We start from the raw sequence: 24,097 nt of genomic DNA, 5'->3' as shown, positions 1-24,097 counted from the left end.
TTCAAATTGGGAAGACTTTTTAAAAACACTTCTCTGTGGTGTGTCAAATTTACAATAAATGTTTTTGGTCCTTTTACAGGCAGTATAAAAACTATTATTTATAGATTACAGACCAAGCAAGGCTTAGATTTAAAGGTGTGGTTAATTTGAATACCAGGCCACCCCAACATGTTCAAAAGTGCAATATTCTGATTGTGACAGGTCAGTGGGAAGAAGTGGGGGTGGAAGAGAAGACTGGAGGTACACAAGCAGTGGTATGAGGCAGAGAGCAAGTAAGTGACTGAGTGAGTGAGTGAGCGAGACCGAGCGAGTGAGAGAGCCCAAGAGAGCAAACGAGAAAGCGGTTGCGTGAGTGGGAGAGAAAAAGAGAGAGAGAAAGAGTAGTGATGGTCGACGCCAGGCTGCCACCACTCTGTAGCAGTGAGTGGCTGCAACAAAAAGCACAGAATAACATCCCTGGCTCTGCTCGGCTTTTTTTCCTCTCTTCTTGCATCTCAGCAAGCAGATGAAGGCTCTGCTGAGGCAATGTTGGGACTTAACCGGCGTCAAAAGCAGAATCTTTGGAATCCATCAACAAGTTAGGGGTGAAGACTAAGAGCCATGAAAGGGATAAGGCTTGATCTTGAAGTAACCAGCTGATTTAACATTGCAGTGGAAAGGAAAGAAAAGGGTCAAAAGAAAAAAGGGAGGAGGAGAACCTTATCCAGAATTGCAGGGACTGCAAATATTCAACTTAAAAAAAAAACCATCAGCTATACTTCAAGGACTTGTTGGATAAAGAAGACAACGTGAACATTTCCTGGATTTTATGGGACAGCAAAGAAAAACTGGAATAAACATCCTGGGACATGGAAATGTATATTCTCTCTCCTTTGCGTGGGCTGAGTATTGCTTCATTTCAAAAGCGACTGGTTCATTTTGTGCTATTCCAAGGAGGTTCTTACCATTTAGATTTTTCTTCCATGTGGTTGCTCAAGAAGTCTGTGGCGAAGGACAGTTGAATTCAGCTTCCGATGTGCACAAAAGAATGGGTAAGTTTGCCTCTTTATATGAAAGGTTAGGGAAGACACGTAGGAGCTAGAAAAGCAAAGAACTGAAACCTCATCGACAATTTATCTACTCTTTCCTTGTCCACTGACACACACAGACACACGCTCACACCCACACACACTCATTTTTCTATGTATTGGTATAAACAACCACATATTCCAACTGCACTACAGGATGTGCTCCTTCGTGAAGCAATGTTAGCAGTTAATCTTTAAAGAGGCTGTTCTCCACTAAATTATTGGAAACCAAGTTAATTCAATAAATGTTACAGAGGTATTTTCTGCCACCGTTTTACTTGGTTATGATAGATGATCACATTTATTGCAATAGGGTTTGAAAACGGCATGAATAACAGCCTTTCAAACAAGATCATGAAAGGAGAACTACAGAGTGGTTGCTTATTACTACATCTTTTATCTGAGGTGTACCTAAATCATTCTAAATTGATGAAATGGCTTAATGAAATCATAGTTAAATCACGATAGTAAAAACAATCTATCATGCGGCAAAAAGTGGAATTGAAACTAGAACTGTTTTCAGAGCCATAATGGAAACAAATTCAGTAAAGCTGCTCAATTCTCAACATTAGCTTGGATGAGATGCCACCCTCCCCCACATCCCCCATGCTCATTTTCTTATCTTCAAATCCACTCAGGTTTTCATTCAAGGTGGCCATTGGTGGGACCTGCACCAGCGGCTCTTTGTCTGTATATGATCAGCATGCTCCTTGTGTGCCTGCTCCCTTCTGCATCATGCACAACCTGCCCTCAAAAATGCCGCTGTGAGGACCTGCAGTTCTACTGCGACACCCAAGGACTTCAGGCACCCCCAGATGGTGTGGACAAAGGGGCCCTAGGGCTTTCACTACGGCACAACAGCATCACTGAACTCAGCCCTGATCAATTCTATGGCTTCAGTCAGCTCACCTGGTTACACCTAGACCACAACCAGATTACTACGGTTCAAGAAGATGCCTTCCAAGGGCTCTACAAACTGAAAGACCTTAATCTGAGCTCCAATCGTATCACCAAGTTGCCCAATACAACCTTTATCCACCTCATTAATCTGCAGATTTTGGACCTGTCCTTCAATCAGATGACTGCACTGGAACCAGAACTGTTTCATGGATTAAGAAAGCTGCAAATACTCCACCTACGTTCCAATTTACTTCGTACCACTCCTGTTCGTGCATTCTGGGACTGTCGCAGCCTGGAATACCTTGGTCTTAGCAGCAACCGTCTACGGAGTCTAGCACGAAATGGTTTTGCTGGCCTCATCAAACTCAAAGAGCTCCATTTGGAGCACAATCAGCTAACAAAGATCAACTTGGCCCATTTCCCACGCCTCATTGGGCTCCAATTCCTGTATCTGCAGTGGAATAAGATCAGCAACATAACATGCGGCATGGAGTGGACCTGGACCACTTTAGAGAAGTTGGACCTTACAGGAAATGAAATCCGTGGCTTGACACCTGATGTCTTTCAAACACTGCCAAATCTCAAGATTTTGCTGTTGGATAACAACAAATTAAGCAGTCTGGATGCCCAAGTAATGGATATGTGGCAGTCTCTAAGTACTATTGGATTGTCTAGCAACCTCTGGGAATGTACCAAAATGATTTGCTCTCTAGCCACTTGGGTAAGCACCTTCAAGGGAAGGTGGGAACATTCCATTCTCTGCCATAGCCCTGAATATGCCCAAGGTGAGGAAATTCTTGATGCTGTGTATGGATTCCACCTTTGCCAGAATTTTTCAGCACCAGTTGTTCAGACCACTAGTACAACCACAGACGCTACCACCGCTACAGAGATGACAAGCTCCTTTTTTGGAATTATGCAGCCAACCCCTACACAGGACTATGGAGAGGACTTTGGGAGCTTTACCACACTCACAACCACAATAACCACAACACAAACACCTATCATTTCTCAAGCAACCACTACTGCATTGGAAGAGACTGCTGTAACAGATGACTTCTCCATCATGGACAATACTGTTATGACTCATAGGGTTATCATGGGGACTATGGCTCTTCTGTTTACATTTTTTTTCATCATTTTTGTTGTATATATGTCACGGAAGTGTTGCCCCCCTACGCTGCGCCGGATACGCCACTGTTCCGCTATTCAGAGCCGCCGACAGATGAGGGCCCAGCAGCGGCAGCCTATGGCAGATCTAGCTACACAGGTACCCTATAATGAGTATGAGCCCAGTCACGAAGAAGGAGCACTTGTGATCATTAATGGCTATGGGCAGTGCAAGTGTCAGCAACTGCCTTACAAAGAGTGTGAAGTATGAACTTTTATTTATTGCGAGGGCATATGGTTTTCCATTTGACCATTTGATGATACAGGGTTTGCTTTTTCAATTCGTTTTCCAGTTCATGTTAAAAATAAAAAAATTTTAAAAAATGTTTTTTTAAATAATTATACTTTCTGGGATTTAAGAAAACAAGACAAATGCTTATTGGCCCCATGACATATATGACAGTATTAGGGTGATTAAGAGATAGGCATACAATTATTTTTCTATGAATGGAAGGTGTTCGTACAAGGCAGGGGCAACCATTTTAAACAAGCAAAGTGTCAGCTGTAAGATCTGTTTCCACCATATGTCAATACTCCTCAGCACATAGCATAAACTTGCTCAAATGACCTCAGCTAACTACATTAAGTGGAAACATTGCGTCCTTTTAAAAATACTTGAATTCACTTCTTACCCACACAATAAACACTGTAAACAAGCCAACCAACACTCGAAACTATAAAGTGGATATGTAATTTTTCTGAAATGAGAGACATTTGCATTCAGAGATTACAAATCACCGTTCCTGAGAGGAATATATTCGACAAGTGTTTCATGTTTGTTGTAACGCCGATGTCATCGATGTAAAAATAGCTTCATTTTATTTTAATATAACACAGAAATTACAAATACGTTGTCAAAAATACCCAATGGCAGATAAGGTACAGTTCTTTTGTGAAAATCAAACCTTTCCCAGTACCGAAGGCTCTTTACAGTTAACACACTAATCAGGACTGAAAGCCCCAAGATTAAACCAATTAAGGCAAGGCAAAAGAATCAGATATCCTGTCACCCACACCAGTGATCCAGCAACATTTGGTTGTTCAGACACGAATATAGTTTTTATTAGACTCAAACTCTGTCACAAAAAAAGCATAAGTGATTTTTTTTTTTTTTTTTTATAAATAGTTTCTATTTGCATATAAACAATCTGCAAACTTCTATACTATGACAGTTACCGGGTGTGACAACCTAAACTGTGGTCAATAGCCTGAAAACAAATGTGATCAAGTGATAAGCAAACAGCAAGCCTGGGTCAGGACATATTTGTATGCAGGAGGGAGAGGATGTGCATTAGCATCAGACTAAAGCTGCTGCTGCAGCTCCGCACTTTGTGCTCAATTTGGTGGTGGGGGGCAGGGTGAAAAGGAGCGCCACAGAGAATATGATGCCGAGCATGAAATGAGCAACTAGGGGTAAAGTATTTGTTTATTTGAACTAATGTGCATCTTTATGACCTTTTAAAATACATGGGCAAATAATGAGTGACAACATATTCGGTTTGCAATGAAAACTACAATTTTCACTAAAACTGGTCCGCTGTGCAATGTTTAAACCTATGAAAAAGTTACACTGGAGACAGCCAGGCAGTATCATTTGTGGCTCTGTGCCTGTCAATTTTTTTTTTGAAATATTCAAATGTTTGTGTCAGTGTGACAGCATATTGTCATGAAATGTCTACATCAAATTTTGAGTGGTTTTATACAGCAAATTGTTTAATTTAAATGAAAAGGGAAAAAATGATTTAAAAAAAAAAAGAAAAAAGAAAAAACATTCAAGCAGGTCTGTGTTTCTACTTTTGATTTCCTTCAGCTTCGCACTGCTATTACAACAAACCTTTTATCTGTCTTGCATGTTTGAAAGTGATTTTCAGGGGACACAAACAATTTATGGTACAGCAAAACCAAGGAAATAACGCATTCCAATAAAGTTTGCTCAATCTTTTGACATTTCACTGTTAAAAACTATGGTTGTACCATGTGACAGAAAAGCCACAACATTTGTAGACTTAATGCGTCCCTCTGCACTTTGGCTCTTTGTAAAATGTTTTTGTTTCCTATTCCCATCCTCTAGCTCCCTACCCTGCCACAAAAAAATAAAAAAGGAAAAAAACAAGGAAAAAAATCCCTTCCTCTCTCACCCAGCAGTTCATGCAAAATTAATGCTTTGCATATTTTGTATTGTATATGTACAATTTCATATCTGTATAGTGCAGAAGATGTGCCATCATTATAAAGAATATCCTCGAAATATACAGTATATTTTTAAATAAAATGGTTAAAATAACAGTGTACCTGATTAATGCTTAAAATGTACTTTAGTTCATCACATAATGGCTTAACGTTTGCCTTTGTAGCCATACAAAAATTGCAGTATAATAATTTCCAATTGTCATTTTTGCACATATCTATTATGTGCCAGCAGATTGACTGGCTGAGTCGAGGTTGTACCCCGCCAAGGGCTGGCCGATCTGACAAAAAATGTTCCCCATAGTGACCGATCGATTATCATCAAGTTTTTTTTTTTTTAAACTTTACAACAGCCAGTTTTAAGGCATCAGTACTGAACACTAAAGCAGCTAGAGAGTAGTTAAACATTTGACATATTTTGCCAACAACACTCTTCATGGTAAATAAAATAGTAACCACAACATTATATTGACATACTAAGCACTAAAAACAAATTAAACAAAATAGAAAAATATAACAACAACTGCAACAAATGAGGTAAAATATACCAGTACAGTGCACTAGCATGAAGTAATTTTGGAGATATACAAGATGAAATAATGGGGGGGATAATTAAGGCGCCCTGGATTCTAAACATAATTCTCCAGTGATGCTACATACCCTGTCTGTTAACATTATTGCTACTTTCAAATGTGCATCATCTTTATTAACAATACAGATTAACTTGCTTTGCCATTTTACAAACCACCTGAATAATGATGATGACAGCTGATTGCTGCTTCGGTCCGGTTGCCTCATCGCTAGCAGCGGCTATTATATATAATATGCTAATGCTACATGTGCTGGCAGCAGTGAGTGGCGGGCTGCGATGACTGCGCTTGCATTTTTATACTTTCCACTTAATCACTTGAGTTTACTTCTTCAAATTAATGAACACAGTGTGGCCCGCCGACATACATTGCACATCGGCTAGTTAAAAACATTGCCCCACACTGCTGTAGAGACACCGCCAGACAACCAAAGTTGGGAACTCTGAGCCGATCAGGCAGCTCTGTCGCCGGGTCAGAGGTAAGGAGAGGAAGGGCCATGTAAGGACGGCTAAGTCCCACAGGGAGTCTCGATTTCACGGGTGGGGTCGGGGGAGAGGGGGGGGCAGCCGAGGAGGCACAGTTTCTGTTTACGCCCAAAACTTGCAAACGTAAGTGGGGCAGGAGAAGGACTACTCTAATTGGCTGTTTTCACACACTTCCATCATGCTTCATCGAGGAAATACACACATATCTGATCACTGTGATTGACAGTAAATTTATCACGATGACTAATCGCTAATAGATGTAAATACCATGAAATAAAAGCTGGAATTCTGAACTTTTGTCTCATATTCATCTTTTGATCTGAAACCCAAATGTCTTCAGTATACAACAATAGCGAAGGAAGTGACTTTGCCGTTCCAATACCTTTCGAGCGGACTGTATAGTTCCCCAGTCCAAATCCCACCTATTGCCCAAAGACAGCTGGTAGGCTAAAATCACCCACGACCAACACGAAGTGGTATTTTTGGTTTAAACCTAAAACATTTTTACAGAAGAGTGATTTATTAGCTCGTGCTGTTTAAGGCCTACACCACAAAGACTATATCGCTGGTGTTGGCCCAAAACCTGCTATGTCCAAATTTGGTCAATAATCAATACTATTGGTCTGACTCCAAAGGGTGTTATCTTTTAAAATTTTATAACCAATGCAATTTTAATGGCTCCAAAAAAAAACAAAAAAGCCGTTTTTTGGGTTTCTGTAAAAGTGAAAAATGTAAGGTTTCCGCATGACGTCAGCAATATGCAAAAAAAGATGGACTAAAAAAAAAAAAAGCAGAATGTTGTCCGTCCTTGCTGTGTCCCTACACAGCTAGGATAGACAACATGATTACCATTTGATAAATATGCAAATGTGGTATCAGGATTGAGGTATTAGACTGGGACAGGCAACTTTGGTACTGAAAGGCCTGACTCTATTGTCTTTGTGAACCTCTTTTTGTACACTGGGACACAGTCATTTAATGAACTATGATGTTGGGGACCATGTACCTACTCCATAAAAAGAACTGCAAATCTTAACTAGCTCCTTCTGAGAAGTTGATCTTGAAAACAACTTTTATAACCATACAATCACAATTATCTCCATATATAGGCACCACCTTTTAACAGTCCTCTTTAGATGCTGGCATAACTAGACCAGCGAGGCACACGCGAGCACAGACATCTGCCAAGGCTGAACCAATGTGCTTTGTCGGTGGCAGTCCATGTCCACTGACCTCTGTGAATCTCTAGATTTTACCATCCTGCAACCCCGCCAAAATAGTCTCTTTCCTTGGCCCATGCCACATTCCACAGTATTTAGTAAAATGCATTTGAGTAGCAAATGTGTTTTATCAGGTTGTGTATGAAACGATGACATAGCTTCAAGATCAGGACACTTTGGTCTTCATTAAAAAACTGTTCTACAACCAATTCCGTCACTGCAGTGAAGTCCTAAGCAAGCTACTGATTAGTAGTAATTCATTTGTTTGCCTGATAATTGTTGGCCCATTGTCAGTGGAACCATTTCAAATTGCAAGATTACATTGCATTTCTTTGATAAATTCATAATTCCATAATGGAAAAGGGATTAAATTAATAAAATGAATAAATAAATAAAAAGGGGAGGTCCTTTTTCAAGTTAGGTGTAATGTTAAAATATCTGCTCATCTGTGCAATACCTAAGTGGTCTGCAATTTAAATCTGTCACACTAGCCACTTTTTTGATTGATTAAAAAAAAAAAAAAAAAAAAAAAACCTAGTACATGATACAGACTTTTCACTGTTGCTGTCTAAAGATGTGTATATTGAGTGCAATTATGTTAAGCATGAATGGGTTACAGTGTATTTTATTTGTCCAATAAATCATTTAAAAGCATGCAAAAAAGAGAGATGGACGGAAGAGAAATAGTGAACAGTTAGGGTCCCCAGGGAATGATGTGCAACAGTTTCCTCTAATTACATAAAGTATTAGATTGGGAAGGTGCTACTGAGAGGGATAGTGGTTCATCCAACTGCCAGCAGGAATGCCTTGCTGCTCTCACAGTACAATGACTTTCTCCTCTGGAGGCCAGAGAAGCATCAGCTAAGCAGCGGTTATAGGTCAACTCCTGGTCAGATAGTCATACTGACTGAGGCAAAGTCTGAAAGAGAATTGCACTTTTTATTTTTAGGTTGATATTCTCTGAACTAATGTTTGCAATGCAGTATATTGACATTTAAATCAAAGAAACAAAATTCTAAATGTCCTTGCAGTGTTGCCAAATACAATTAAAATGAAAAAGTCTGATGTGAAATTTGCTCCTTTGAAATTTTCATCATTGTTCTTATACATTTCTCTATGATATACAGTTGCATGACAAAGTATGTGAAGCCTTTGGAATTACCTGGATTCGTGCATTAATTGGTCATAATGGACACACATAGTAAGCATAAACCAATACCAAACAATTACAGTGGTACCTCAGCTTACGGGTGAATTAACTAACGAACTAGTTTTGCAATACGAGCCGTTTTGGTTGAGTTGCAGGCAAACATTTTAGTTAAGTTCACTTAGCCATGGTGGCAAATTTCATAAGCAGCAGTGTGGCAGGTAGGACAATGTCACGATTTTTGTTGTTATTGTAAAATGTTAACGCGAGCGGATAAGTTCTCCCTGCTGCCTGTCGTTTTTGCCTGTGCTACGCAGTCACCACTTTGCGTTCTCGTTTGCATCTGCCTTTTAGACGTGCTACTTCAAGATCCAAAAATTGGCCACCCTAATTCATTTTGGGTTTGATAATCTATTTGCATTATATACTCCTCCCACCGCATGGAAAAAGAGGTCCACAGCATGTGTGGCAGACGCAATCGTGGTTGTATCTAATACATGCGCAATCAACTTTGCGCCCATTTTTGCATGTGCAAACCTTCAGATAATCAGACTTGGTGTGTAGAGAAAAAAGGCACAGCAAAGCCACATGAAACCTTAATCCCTGAATGTGTGATCATGATTTGGGTCTCCTTTGTTAGAATCATAGTTTGGATACATTTCCATCGCTGATGAAAAAATTGATTTCCAAGTTTAGCAAGATATTTTGCAGGAGAACGAAAGAAGTTTAACAGAAGATGAGTGATGCAAGAATACAAAGACCAAAAGGACAAAAGTAAATAAACAACTGAATGGCTTTGACCAAAGAAAACATTTCTTCTGGAGCTGAAATGTTTGATCTGTTTTGGTACGTCAGTATAGTAAATGCTGCAAAAATAATTGTTTGAAAAAATACAATAACTGCAATTAGAACTAAAACACCAGAAAGCATTACAAAATGTTGCTAAAGATGGCAGACTGAGACGAACATGTAGGTTAAACTACAGTACAAAGAACAAGTGTGTGCATTGAAGGTTTAAAGAAATTAGCAGCTTTATGCACATCCAATTAAGCAAGCAACACCATTGGGGGAAAAAAACATGACATACACAAAGCTACAGTCTCTTTTTTCCCCAAATAAAAAGTGGCAGAAACAGTTACATTCAACACATTCCATGCCAAACTGTTATGACAATATGTGACAATGAGGTCATACTAAGTGGCACTGCTAGGACAACACTGCCTCTCTTCATTAGAGGGTGAACTGGTCACATTACATAACCACTAATAATTTATTATGTACACAATTTCAAGGAACAAACATTGACGAAGCCACACACACACACACACACACACACACACACACACACACACCAAGTGTGATGAAAATTAGAGAAATTTATTTCCCAAACCTCTCACACGGACAGCCTGAAAAACCTTAACATGCTGTAGGATTTTATTGTTTACATGTGTTCTTGTATCATAAGTCCAGCACATTTGCTTTTGTAGGGGAAGTAAGATACTTGAGCATTTTGTTCCCATGTGGGGGAAACAATGAAAATAACACTATGCTCCAACATATGCATTCAGATGCATCTAGGGAGCAACTGATGTAAAACCACACACTTACTTTCGACAGAGACAAAAAAAATTGGGTTATAGGTTAAATTTGATTTGCTTTAATGACAGCGCTTTCTACATTTCCCATGGTACCATCAAAAACTATCTTTTGGGGCACAGACTATGAATGATACCAGTAAAAATCAAAGAAAGGGATTTCATTTCCCTTTTTTAAAGTGGAAGGAAATGCAAAAATAATTTGGACAAGAATATGTTGTATCCGCCACACGAGGTTCGCTCTCGAAGCAGTGATGGGGTTGTACGCGCGCCCGTCGGTGGTTCATAACGAGAAGGCGCTCTATCAACCGCCAAAATGACTGCAACTTTCTACCACCATGTCTTACAGTCGCCACCAAAAGTATTGGAACGGCAAGGTCAATTCCTTTGTTTTTGTTACTGAAGACATTTGGTTTTTCTATCAAAAGAGGAATATGACACAAAAATTCAGAATTGCAGCTTTTATTTCATGGTATTTATATCTAGATGTGTTAACTCACGACAGAGCACCTTTTGTTTGAAGCCACCCACTTTTCAAGGGAGCAAAAGTATATTCCAAACCATTGAAGTCTGCTCTCTCTAACTTTGTTTCCAAAACATCAAACCTTGGCTGTCCCTCTGATGAGCTCATTTCTAATTTTATCCAACCTGGTCACTCAGTGAGCGAACCTCAACATCTTCATTTCCGCCACCTCCAACTCTGCTTCCTGTTGTCTCTTCAGTGCCACGGTCTCTAATCCGTACATCATGGCTGGCCTCACCACTGTTTTATAAACTTTGCCCTTCATCCTAGCAGAAACTCTTCTGTCACATAACACACCTGACACCTTCCTCCACCCGTTCCAACCTGCTTGGACCCGTTTCTTCACTTCCTGACCACACTCACCATTGCTCTGGACGGTTGACCCCAAGTATTTAAAGTCCTCCACCCTTGCTATCGCTTCTCCCTGTAGCCTCACTCTTCCCCCATCACCCCTCTCATTCATGCACATATATTCTGTTTTACTTCAGCTAATCTTCATTCCTCTTCTTTCCAGTGCATGCCTCCATCTTTCTAACTGTTCCTCCAGCTGCTCCCTGCTTTCACTGCAGATTACAATGTCATCTGCAAACATCATGGTCCACGGGGATTCCAGTCTAACCTCATCTGTTAGCCTATCCATCACCACTGCAAAAAGGAAGGGGCTCAGGGCTGATCCCTGATGCAGTCCCACGTCCACCTTAACTTCGTCTGTCACACCTACAGCACACCTCACCGCTGTTCTGCTGCCCTCGTACATGTCCTGTATTATTCTAACATACTTCTCTGCCACTCCAGACTTCTGCATGCAGTACCACAGTTCCTCTCTGGGTACTTTGTCATTGGCTTTCTCTAGATCTACAAAGACACAATGTAGCTCCTTCTGACCTCTGTAGTTTTCCATCAACATCCTCAAGGCAAATAATGCATCTGTGGTACTCTTTCTAGGCATGAAACCATACTGTTACTCACAAATACTCACTTCTGTCCTGAGTCTAGCCTCCACTACTCTTTCCCATAACTTCATTGTGTGGCTCATCAACTTTATTCCTCTATAGTTGCCACACCTCTGCACATCACATTTGTTCTTAAATATGGGCACCAGTACACTTTTCCTCCATTCCTCAGGCATCTTCTCACGCACTAGAATTCTATTGAACAAGCTGGTCAAAAACTCCACAGCCACCTCTCCTAGATGTTTCCATACCTCCACAGCAATGTCATCAGGACCAACTGCCTTTCCATTTTTCATCCTCTTTAATGCCTTTCTAACTTCCCCCTTACTAATCATTGCCACTTCCTGGTCCACCACACTTGCCTCTTCTACTCTCCCTTCTCTCTCATTTTCCTCATTCATCAACTCCTCGAAGTATTCCTTCCATCTAGCTAGCACACTGCTGGCACCAGTCAACATATTTCCATCTCTATCCTTAATCACCCTAACCTGCTGCACATCCTTCTCATCTCTATCCCTCTGTCTGCCCAGCCTGTATAGATCCTTTTCTCCTTCTTTAGTGTCCAACCTGCCATACATGTCATCATATGCCTCGTTTGGCCTTTGCCACACCTCTACCTTTGCCCTGTGTCGCATCTCAATGTATTCCTTTCGCCTCTCCTCTCAGTGTCCCACTTCTTAGCTAACCTTTTCCCTTGTATTATTTCCTGTACTGTGAGGTTCCACCACCAAGTCTCCTTCTCTCCTTTCCTGCCAGAAGATACACCAAGTACTCTCCTGTCTGCCTCTCTGATCACCTTGGCTGCAGTGGTCCAGTCTTCTGGAAGCTCTTCCCCTCCACAGAGAGCCTGTCTCATCTCTTCCCGAAAAGCTGCACTACACTCGTCCTGTCTCAGCTTCCACCACATGGTTCTCTTCTCTGCCTTTTTCTTCCGATTCTTCCTCCCCACCACTGGCCAAGTCAATCACCGGAGCTTAACCCAATAGAGCATGTATTGTACCTCCTGAAGAGGACACTGAAGGGAGAAACCCCCCAGAAAAACAAGAACTGAAAGAGGCTGCAGTGAAGGCCTGGAAAAGCATTTCAAATGGAGAATGCAACAGTCTGGTCAAATGGGTTGCAGGCTTGATTTAAGTTAATTTAATAATCCTGTTCCAATACTTTTGCTCACTTGAAAAGTGGGTGGCTTCAAACAAAAGCTCCTCTGTACTGAGTTGTTTAACTCATCTAGATGTAAATATGAAATAAAAGCTGGAATTCTGAACTTTTGTCTCACAATCTTTTGATCTGAAACCCAAATGTCTTTTAGTATACAACAACAACAAAGGAATTGACCTTGCCGTTCCAATACTTTTGGAGGTAACTGTATTTTGTGAGACGTTGCTAAGGAAGCATGAAAATACACAAAGTGCGGCCACATGAAATTTTTACTCGCACATATTGAAAAAAGGGTTTCATCTAAACTTTTTTTATTTTGTATTTATTTTTTTAAAACCAAGGTTGAAAACAGAATTGGTTAAGGCGAATCAATCCATAGAAATTTTTGACGATGGCACGTCGCAATCTCATACATTGATTCAGGCTGCAACTGCGTCCGCCATTGCATTGTTGATGCAATAAAAAAAAGAAATTGAATCCATAATTTGTCAGCGATGATTAGGTTGTTAAAAATGCTCATAAAATAAAGTTAATAGACAAGACTTTATACCGAATTTCACAAAAAAAATAAATAAATAAGAATTTCACCACACACCAATAAACCGAAATTTCACAAAAAATGGATACATTAATTACTGTATGTACTTCCTGCCATCTAATAGAAGACCATTCATTTGTTCTGTCTGTCACTATGCCTCAGTGGCATAAATAAATGAACAAAGATACATTATTTATTGTAAATATAATTTTTTGAGCAATTAAGTACATAAGTATATACAGTAAATGAACAAGTCATTCAAATTGTCATCGGATCGGTGATCGGTTGTCGTTTTTTTAAACTCGCTGATTGGCACCAAAAATCCTGATCGTGTAAAGCCTATAATAGACCTTACGTTTGTATATCCCCCTCTGCATCCTGTTGTGTGTTAACGATTTCTTTTTATCATTTTGCACCAGGAGTGACAGTCAAGATTGATGACCTCCCGAGTTGTCCCTGTGCAGTGCAAGTTTTTGGCTTGTATCAATGATATGCTGGAAGGAAACATTCTTCCTTAAAGCCACAGTGTTCAAACTATAACATTAGGGTGCACCACTGCCTCAATATTGAACACATTTAGATGTAAGTAAATCTGTTTTTTTAATGTATGCTTAAACTAACATACCTAACACACCTCATTTCATTGTGAAATAATTTCACTTTAACTATACTCATCTTATGCACAGAATTTACTTTTTAATATATTTTGGGGTGGAAGTTATGCATTATACATGAGAAAGTACAGTATATGTAATTGACGCAATCAGTACAAAACATTACAAGAGGAACTAAAGATCCCCCATTGTTGATGCAACCAAATTAGAAGGTTGGTAGCCAAGTGCTACCAGTGTCAAGGCAATTCGGGAGCTTAATTGAGGTGACAAAACAAAAACACTTACATTGCCCATGTACTCGGAGAGCAGATCCTGAAGAGCCTGGCGGACTGAATTGCATTCAGCCACAATTCGCTCCCTACGGTCATCTCGCGTGCAGGACGAGTCAGCCATGAGGGCAGCTCCACTGATAATGCTCTCAAGCCGTTCCTCCAAGGATGGACGAAAGCGCTCCTCACTAAATGCCAGGGGGTCCACAATGATTTGTTTCTGAAGGTAAAAAAGCAACAAAAAAATAGCCATAGTGCATTATAAAAATGTTACAATTGTAGTTTATTAGACACTCACAATTACAGGCAAATGCAGCCCCCGCATTCCATCTAATCTGACGAACTCTGCTTCAATGTCATATTGCTATGGCAACAAGCACAGAGACAAAAAGAAATGGGGGTGCAGTGCTGGAGATGGGGTGCCTGACTCCTCTACTCATTTTACCTTGCACATCCATAATAATTTGACCCATCAAATGCCATGGAAGAGATGAATAACAAAACTGAACTCTCATCTTGGCCAGTTACCATAGACAGTAGACATTGACAGATTAAGTAGACAGCAACAAGTCAAGACTAGATCAACTTTTATGTACAGTACCACCAGAAAGTATTCACACCCCTTTCACGTTTTCCACATTTTGCCATGTTAGACTTATTATAAAGCTGATTTGAGTATGGTTTTCTTTAAAACAAAATCCACACGAAATATCCCATAATGACAAAGAAAAAACATTTTCAGACATTTGTGTAAATTTATAAAAGATTTAAACATTCAAACATAATGGGTACATAAGTATTCACACACTTTGGTATGACACTCAAACTTAAGCTCAGATGCATCTGATTTCCACTGATCATCCTTGAGATGCTTCTACAACTTGGAGTCCACCTATAGGTAAATTCAGTTGATTGAACATCGTTTGGAATGCCACACACCTGTCCATATAAGGTCTGATAGTTGGCAGTTGTTAAAATTTTAACAACTTAATTTCCTACACTGAGCAACTTTTTTTCTTACACCCTAATTTTCAATAGGTTGAACCATTCAGGACACTTATAACAAGTTAAAAATTGCAATGAAAACAAAATATATTTTGGAATTCAGTAACAATCAGCTCATTATCTAATCACGCTAGAGGATATACAAACCCTAATTCCAATGAAGTTGGGACATTTTGTAAAACATAACAGAATACATTGATTTACAAATCGTTTAACCAATATTCAACCACAAAGATATTTAAATTCATTTGAATTTGATGCCTGCAACATCGTTCCAAAAAAGCTGGGACAGGGGAAACACCTGTTTGGAACATTACCCAGGTGAACAAGTTAGAAAGGAGGAGTCTTATTTGACCATATTTTACTAATATGTTGATTTTTTTTGTATTTTTTGCTCAACAAAATGAAACTGGCAGTCATTTCCAATAATTATCCATTTTGAAGCAATTTGTAAATAACTAAATGCCTTTGGAAAGCCCTTTTTTAATCACCAAAATTGACATGCTTTAAAAACCGGCACCACTGTGTAAAGGATATTGCCACATGGGCTAAGGAACACTCCAGAAAACCTTCGTCAGTTAAAGTTTTTCACTACATTTACAAAAGTTAATGTTAAAAGTAACCATGCAAAGCAAAATACATATCAACAACACCCAGAACAGTATTGCCACTAAAACTATGTGAACCCTTTGGAATTTCTGCGTTAATTATCTGATAAATGTGGTCCTATCTACATCTAAATGACAAGATGGTGGATGTTGCAACAGGACAGTGATCCAAAACACAAGTCACCAACAGAATGCCTTCAGAAGAAAAAAAAAATACATTCTGGAGTAGACTTTACACGATCAGGATTTTTGGGGCCGATCACCGGTCAGAGAGTTTAAAAAAAAAAACGATAACCGATCACATCACAAGATGGAGCAATGTGTCTATTTAAATGACCTGTTCATTTACTATATATACGTGTGTACTTAATTGCTCAAAAATTATATTTACAATAATGTATCTTTGTTCATCTATTTATGCCACTGAGGCATAGTGACAGACAGAACAAATGAATGGTCTTCTATTAGATGGCATGAAGTACATACAGTAATTAATGTATCCACTTTTTGTGATATTTTTGTTTGTTGGTGTGGTGTGAGATTTTTCAATTGTAAAATATGTTCCTTGGCTCCATAAAGGTTGGAAATCACTGCTCTAGTCAGGTCATGTAATTTAATCAGTCAGGTCAACATGACAGAAATAATGGGTGCTAACTTACTTTAATTAAATTACTTTATTGTAATTACGTCACCCACACCGAAACTTTAGAGCATGATTCGACAGAATGGCAGCATGTTTTACGCAGAACCGTTAGTGTTCGCACTTGCTTGCTAGGCTACATAAAAGTTTGTTGCCTGCTTGCGAGAGATATCGTATTACTAGTACAGGAACATACCTCAAGCAAGCCTTAAACGAACGTCCCCTCCTGAGCACTGGTGACCACCAACACACGTTTTTCCCCATTTTTGTTCTTATAATACAGTCTGTGCGACCCACTCTTCTTGTCATCGCCACGGTAACAAGTCTATCCGGTCACATTTGAAAACGGGATGCAGTGGCATCGGAATACCAGTTTATATTGCAGTAGTCTGACAATGTTTGTCTCACACCGCCGACGTTTTTTTTTTCAATTATTATTGGCCGTCAGATATTTACAGTACTACGTCAAAAGACAGGTGACAAGGCTAAAAATAAACTAGCTTTTGGATTCAAATATACTGTGCACGATGACGACACGGAGTAAATGTCTTTTGTGCAGCCAATCAATGACGTCATTGATCGGCTCGGCGAATGACGACGTTAAAGCCGATCAGCCGATAAGCATAAAATGCTAAATATCGGCCGATAACAATCAGGCCGAGCAGATCGGTGTAAAGTCTAGTTGCCACAGTTACCTTGAAAAAGTAACTTAGTCACTTTACTGATTCTTTTTTTCCTTTCGGCTTGTCGAAAGGAAAAAAAGTTCGGGTCGCGAAACCGTGTCATCCTTTTCCATGTAAGCTTATCTCCTGCATCCTCCTCTCTAACGCCAACTGCGCTCATGTTCCCTCACGACATCCATCAACCTTCTCTTTGGTCTTCCTCTAACGCTCTTGCCTGGCAGGTCCATCCTCATCACCCTTCTACCAATATACTCACTCTCTCTCCTCTGGATGTGTCCAAACCATCGAAGTCTGCGCTCTCTAACTTTGTAGCCAAAACATCTAACCCAGTCCCTCTGATTAGCTCATTTCTAATTTTATCTAACCTGGTCACTCCTAGAGCAAACTTCAACATCTTAATTTTTGCCACCTCCAGCTCAACTTCCTGTTGTCTCCTCAGTGCCACTGTCTCTAATCCGTACATCATGGCTGGCCTCACCACTGTCTTATAAACTTTGCCCTTCATCCTAGCAGAGACTATTCTGTCACATATCATACCTGACACCTTCCCACATCCGTTCCAACCTGCTTAGACCAGTTTCTTCACTTCCTTACCACACTCACCATTGCTCTGGACGGTTGACCCCAAGTAAAGTCTTCCACCCTTGCCATCACTTCTCCCTGTAGCCTCACTCTTCCACCTCCACCCCTCTCATTCATGCACATATATTCTGTTTTACTTCATTGTTCATTTACTTATCTTCATTCCTCTCCTTTCCAATGCATGCCTCCACATTTAACTGTTCCTCCACCTGCTCCCTGCAGATCACAACGTCATCTGAAAACATCATGGTCAACGGGGATTCCAGTCTACCGTCATCTGTCAGCCTATCCATCAACACTGCCAACACGAACGGGCTCAGGGCTGATCCCTGATGCAGTCCTCACCTCCACCTTAAATTCATGTCACACCGACAGCACACCTCACCACTGTTTTGCTGCCCTCGTACATGTCCTGTATTATTCTAACATACTTCTCTGCCACTCCAGACTTCTGCATGCAGTACCACAGTTCCTCGCTGAGTACTCGGTCATCGGCTTTTTCTAGATACACAAAGGCAATGTAGCTCCTTCTGACCTTCTCTGTACTTTTCCATCAACCTCCTCGAGGCAAATGCATCTGTGGTACTCCAAGGCATGAAACCATACTGTTGCTCGCAAATACTCACTTCTATCCTGAGTCTAGCCTCCACGACTCTTTCCCATAACTTCATTGTGTGGCTCACCAATTTTATTCCTCTATAGTTCCCACAGCTCTGCACATCACCCTTGTTCTTAAAAATTGGCACCAGCACACTTTTCTTCCTTTCCTCAGGAATCTTCTCACTAGCTACAATTGTTGAACAAGCTGGTCAAAAACTCCACAGCCACCTCTCCTAGATGCTTCCATACCTCCACAGGAATGTCAACAGGACCAACTGTCTTTCCATTTTTCATCCTCTTTAATGCCTTTCTAATGTCCCCCTTACTCATCATTGCCACTTCCTGGTCCACCACACTTGCCTCTTCTACTCTTCCTTCTCTCTCATTTTCCTCATTCATCAACTCCTCAAAGTATTCTTTACATCTGTCCAGCACATTACTAGCAGCAGTCAACACATTTACATCTCTATCCTTAACCACCCTAACCTGCTGCACAGCCTTCCCATCTCTATCCCCGTCTGGCCAACCTACATACATGTCATCATATGCCTCTTGTTTGGCCTTTGCCACCGCTACCTTTGCCCTATGTCGCATCTCAATGTATTCCTTCCGCCTCTCCTCGGTCCTCTCAGTGTCCCACTCCTTCTTAGCTAACCTCTTTCCTTGTATGATTTCCTGTACTGTGAGGTTCCACCACCAAATATCCTCCTTTCCTGCCAGAAGATACACCAAGTACTCTCCTGCCTGTCTCTCTGATCACCTTGGCTGTAGTGGTCCAGTCTTCTGGAAGCTGCTTCTGTCCACCGAGAGCCTCTCACCTCTTCCCAAAAAGCCGCACAACACTCGCCCTTTCTCAAGCTTCCACCACATAGTTCTCTGCTCTGCCTTTGTCTTCTTAATCTTCCTCCCTCCTACCAGAGTCATCTTACACACCACCATCCTATGCAGTCTAGCCAGTCTCCCCTACCACTACCTTACAGTCGGTAACCTCCTTCAGATTACATCGTCTGCACAGGATGTAATGCACCTGCGTGATTCTACCACCGCTCGTTGGTCACCCTATATTCCTGCCTCTTTTGGAAAAAAGTGTTCACTTCAGCCGTTTCCATCCTTTTTGCAAAGTCTACCACCATCTGCCCCCCCAAGTTATTATCCTGGGTGCCGTTATACCCATTACTTCTTCATCACCCGTTTCCTTCACCAACATGTCCATTCCAATCTGCACCAGTCACGACTATGTCTGGGATGCTCAGAACTACTTCGTCTAGCTCCTTCCAGAATTTCTCTCTACCTCTAGGTCACATCCTACTGTGGGGGATAATCGCTAATTATACATAACACCCTCAAGTTCAAGTTTCAGCCTCATCACTCGATCTGATACTCTTTTCACCTCCAAGACATTCTTAGCCAACTCTTCATTTAAATTAACCCCTACTCCATTTCTCTTCCCCATCTCCACCATGGTAAACTAATTTAAACCCTGCCCCTAAACTTCTAGCCTTACTGCCTTTCCATCTGGAAGTTACTTTACTGGTTACTTGAGGTTAAAAGTAACTTAATTACTTTACTAATTACTTAATTTCAAAAGTAAGTTAGAAAAAAATTAACTAATTACTTTCAGCAGCTGCCACGTGGCAGTAATATCACTTATCCACGGTACAAAAAAAGACGATTAACCGTACCCATTACATGGTAATGTACGCCACACAAGTTATAGAATGTCATCAACGAACCAATAACTTAAATAAGAGTGTAGTTGAAGCCACATTAAATCAGCAACTTAGTGCGGACTTGACCTGCCAACACAATACAGTAAATTCCTCAACATAAACAAGCACACCATTCTCAGTACACTGCCGATTGTGGTCCATGAAAGAAACTGTGTGTGCGCATGCCTGTTTGTGTGTACGTAAACGTGAAAATGAGTGACACACCCCATTGCTCCCACCACAGTAATTTTGATGTGAAGAGCGAGAAAACCTTTTTTCTTACTACGTGACGTCAGCCGTGCAGTGTTTAAACCAGCTCACAGAGAAAGTTGAGACCTCTCACTTTTCATTGTAACTATTATTTAAGCTACGTATTTGTAAGTCCTCCAGTGAGTCAGTTCTTACCCTCCATGACCGATTTATGATCGTGCACTTCGGTATGAATAATTAACCCACAATGCACACACATTCCCCTTTCCCAGGTTTATTGGAACATGTTGCAGGCATCAAATTCAAGTCAGTATTTGCAAAAAAAAGTTTCAGTTTGAACAAATAATTTCATTGTTGTGTATTCAGTTGCATATAGGATGAAAAGGATTTGCAAATCATTGTATTCCGTTTTTATATTTTACACAACTTTCCAACTTCATTGGAATTGGGGTTTGTATTTTGTAATCAAAATAATGTCTGCTAATGGATTAATTAGCAGCATTTACTACCCCATGCAACATTATGATTAGCTCAGCGTTCCACCCTGCTGTTAGGGGTTATTTTTGACATTCAATATACTGACTATTATGACTAAGATGCAGATTCCAAATGGTGTCAACCTTAGCTTAGAACTGAACTTTGACATTTACAGTGCCTGTCACATGGTATCGCTTTCTGCACAAATAAAGAACATTTCCCACAACACAGACATTCAATCTTGACAGTCAAATTTTTCACCTCAATCAAAAGTTTGGGTTTGTTTACAATTTAGTGAGAAACATTCTTATAAACAAAGTAGTGCCCTATCATAACATATAAGCCAAATCCACAAAGAAGTCATGGGGCACAAGTGAACAGGCTATCATTCTGCAACCACTTGTACTTACGTCAAAATTGTTGAGTGCATATGCAAGCTCTCCACCACCTGCTGTTTGACTGAGTGCAGAGTCTTCTGTGGCAGTGGCCTGAGCGGCATTGGAGATGCCTGAAACTGCATGCTGCAGTTGCTTGTAGATCAGGTCACGGTTAGCCTTGTAGGCAGCAACATCAGGGTGCTGCAAGCAAGCACGGGATGCTGTGTACAGCATAGGGATGTTCTTCTGGAGAACACCGCGAGCAGCAGCCATTTGGTCCTTATGTTGGGCATCCTTTAACTCCTAAATGAAAGCATTAAAAGTAACAGATGACATGGAAGGACAGGGTTACAAGTGCTTTTATGGGATATACTGGTAATGTACTTAATAAACTAGACCCTAAACAGGCCTGTCATGTCCTAACATTGAGTTTGTTCTGGGTGACTGTACGCCATAGTAAGAACAGTCATAATCAGGCCTATAACTGTGCGATAAAACAATATAGTAGTGTAATATAAAAATGTCAAAAGGCGGTGTATACCCTGAAATGGTCGCCAACCAACCGCAGGGCACATATAAACAAACAACCATTCGCACTCACATTCACACCTACGGGCAATTTAGAGTCTTCAATCGACCTACCACGCATGTTTTTTGGGATGTGGGAGGAAACCGGAGAACCCGGAGAAAACCCACGCAGGGACTTGGAGAACATGCAAACTCCACACAGGCGAGTAGGGATTTGAACCCCAGTCCTCAGAACTGTGAGGCAGATGTGCTAACCAGTCATCCACAATGCCCCCCTAAAAGTATCCTTTACAAAAGATTTACAATTTTTTCCTGATAGTTAAAGCGCTTGTGTTTTGTGAAAGCTTGGGGTTCTCTGCAGTCGTTAATTTAATTGAAAATGTACGTCATTACACGTATGAACCAAGAAGAGGCCGTAATACAGTCCCACGTGGTGTAAACAAAAAATCCTTGTTGCTAACGCTGAAACGCCAATTCCGATCTTAAAATGGGCAACTTCACCAAATGTTACCCAATTACCACAATTCTCAACAACATTGGAAAGTATTTTTAAATGCTTTTCAGAAAATATACATAGCTCAAGACACGACTTCATGGAACTATTAAAGTACTGCCCAAAACAACGTTTCGAAAAATTGCTACACAAATCTCAGTAATTGCGATTGAAAAATAATTGTATAGCAATAATTGCTATTCAAAATAATTCTGACCCTGTACAGAGCTGCCACCCTACCCATTTATCTGAATTTCCATATTTTTTAGATTTTGTTGAGATCATTACCACGGGACGGTTAATGCAGTATATTATGTAATAGGGTAAAAAGAATTCTGCAAAACTGGGGCAAACTGGAACACTTAAAAATATAATATCAATTTATAGCATAAGACAATACAAGGGCATCTCAAATATCTTCCCTGTTCAATGATAGGCAAGGTTTTCCAACATGCACAAGTCTCAAAAAACTGCGACCTTGTCTATCTAGAGTCCCCTCCAAAAGTATTGGAATGGCAAGGTCAATTCCTTTGTTTTTGTTGTATACTGAAGACATTTGGGTTTCAGATCAAAAGATGAAATATAAGACAAAAGTTCAGAATACCAGCTTTTATTTCATGGTAATTGCATCTAGATGTGTTAAACCACTCAGGACAAAGCACCATTTGTTTGAAGCCACCCACTTTTCAAGTGAGCAAAAGTATTGGAACAGACAAATTAACAAAGTGAATAATATTGTGTGGCATAACCCTTACTTGCAATAACTGCATCAAGCCTGCGGCCCATTGACTTCAGACTGTTGCATTCTTCATTTGAAATGCTTTTCCAGGTCTTTACTGCAGCCTCTTTCAGGTTTTGCTTGTTTCTTGGGGTTTCTCCCTTCGGTCTATTCTTCAGGAGGTAAAATGCATGCTCTGTTGGGTTAAGGTCCGGTGATTGACTTGGCCAGTCTAAGACCTTCCAATTTTTACCCTTGAAGTCCTTTGTTGTGTTGACAGTGTGTTTTGGGGTCATTGTATTGTTGCACGATGAAGTTTCTCCCGATTAGTTTGGATGCGGCGGCACGGTGCTCTACTGGTTAGAGGGTCTGCCTCACAGTTCTGAGGACCGGGGTTCAATCCCCGGCCCCGCCTGTGTGGAGTTTGCATGTTCTCCCCGTGCCTGCGTGGGTTTTCTCTGGGCACTCCGGTTTCCTCCCACAAAAACATGCATGGTAGGTTAATTGACAACTCTAAATTGCCCATAGGTGTGAATGTGAGTGCGAATGGTTGTTTGTTTATATGTGCCCTGCGACTGGCTGGCAACCAGTTCAGGGTGTACCCCGCCTCCTGCCCGATGATAGCTGGCATAGGCTCCAGCACGCCCGCGACCCTAGTGAGGAGAAGCAGCTCAGAAAATGGATGGCTGGATAGTTTGGATGCATGTTTCTGTAAATTGCCAGATAAAATGGCTTTGTAGACTTCAGAATTCATTCTCCTGCTCCCATCATGTGTTACATGATCAATAAAGAGTAGTGAGCCGTTCCAGAATCAGCTATGCAAGCACAAGCCATGACGTTACCTCCACCATGCTTCACAGATGAGCTCGTGTGTTTTGGATCATAAGCAGATCCTTTCTTTCGCCATACTTTGGCATTTCCATCACTTTGGTAGAGGTTAATCTTGGTCTCATCAGTCCATAAAACTTTGTTCCAAAACTTTTGTGGCTCATCTCTGTACTTATTTGCAAAATCCAAATTTGGGCTTCCGATTCTTTTTGCTGATGTGCGG

General features: G+C 40.6%; 2 protein-coding genes across 3 annotated transcripts in view; one reads left to right on the top strand and one right to left on the bottom strand.

The window, feature by feature from the left end:
- The window catches only part of ctnna1 (catenin (cadherin-associated protein), alpha 1), a 96,860-nt gene that overhangs the window by 53,019 nt on the left and 19,744 nt on the right, over window positions 1-24,097 (bottom strand). For both annotated transcript variants that reach the window (XM_061685073.1, XM_061685074.1), the window contains 2 exons: window positions 21,341-21,610; window positions 14,433-14,636 (listed from right to left, as the gene is read on the bottom strand). In XM_061685073.1, the coding sequence (XP_061541057.1) occupies window positions 14,433-14,636; window positions 21,341-21,610 (474 nt within the window). The remainder of the gene's footprint in view (window positions 1-14,432; window positions 14,637-21,340; window positions 21,611-24,097) is intronic.
- Window positions 427-6,431, top strand: lrrtm2 (leucine rich repeat transmembrane neuronal 2). Its single transcript, XM_061686449.1, has 2 exons — window positions 427-1,031; window positions 1,706-6,431. Exons 1-2 carry the CDS (start codon window positions 809-811, stop codon window positions 3,346-3,348), a joined length of 1,866 nt encoding a protein of 621 aa, XP_061542433.1. The 5' UTR covers window positions 427-808; the 3' UTR covers window positions 3,349-6,431.

The sequence above is a fragment of the Phycodurus eques genome, chromosome 9 (assembly GCF_024500275.1).
Source record: "Phycodurus eques isolate BA_2022a chromosome 9, UOR_Pequ_1.1, whole genome shotgun sequence".
NCBI lineage: Eukaryota > Metazoa > Chordata > Actinopteri > Syngnathiformes > Syngnathidae > Phycodurus > Phycodurus eques.
This window is presented reverse-complemented; position numbering and strand designations above follow the sequence as displayed.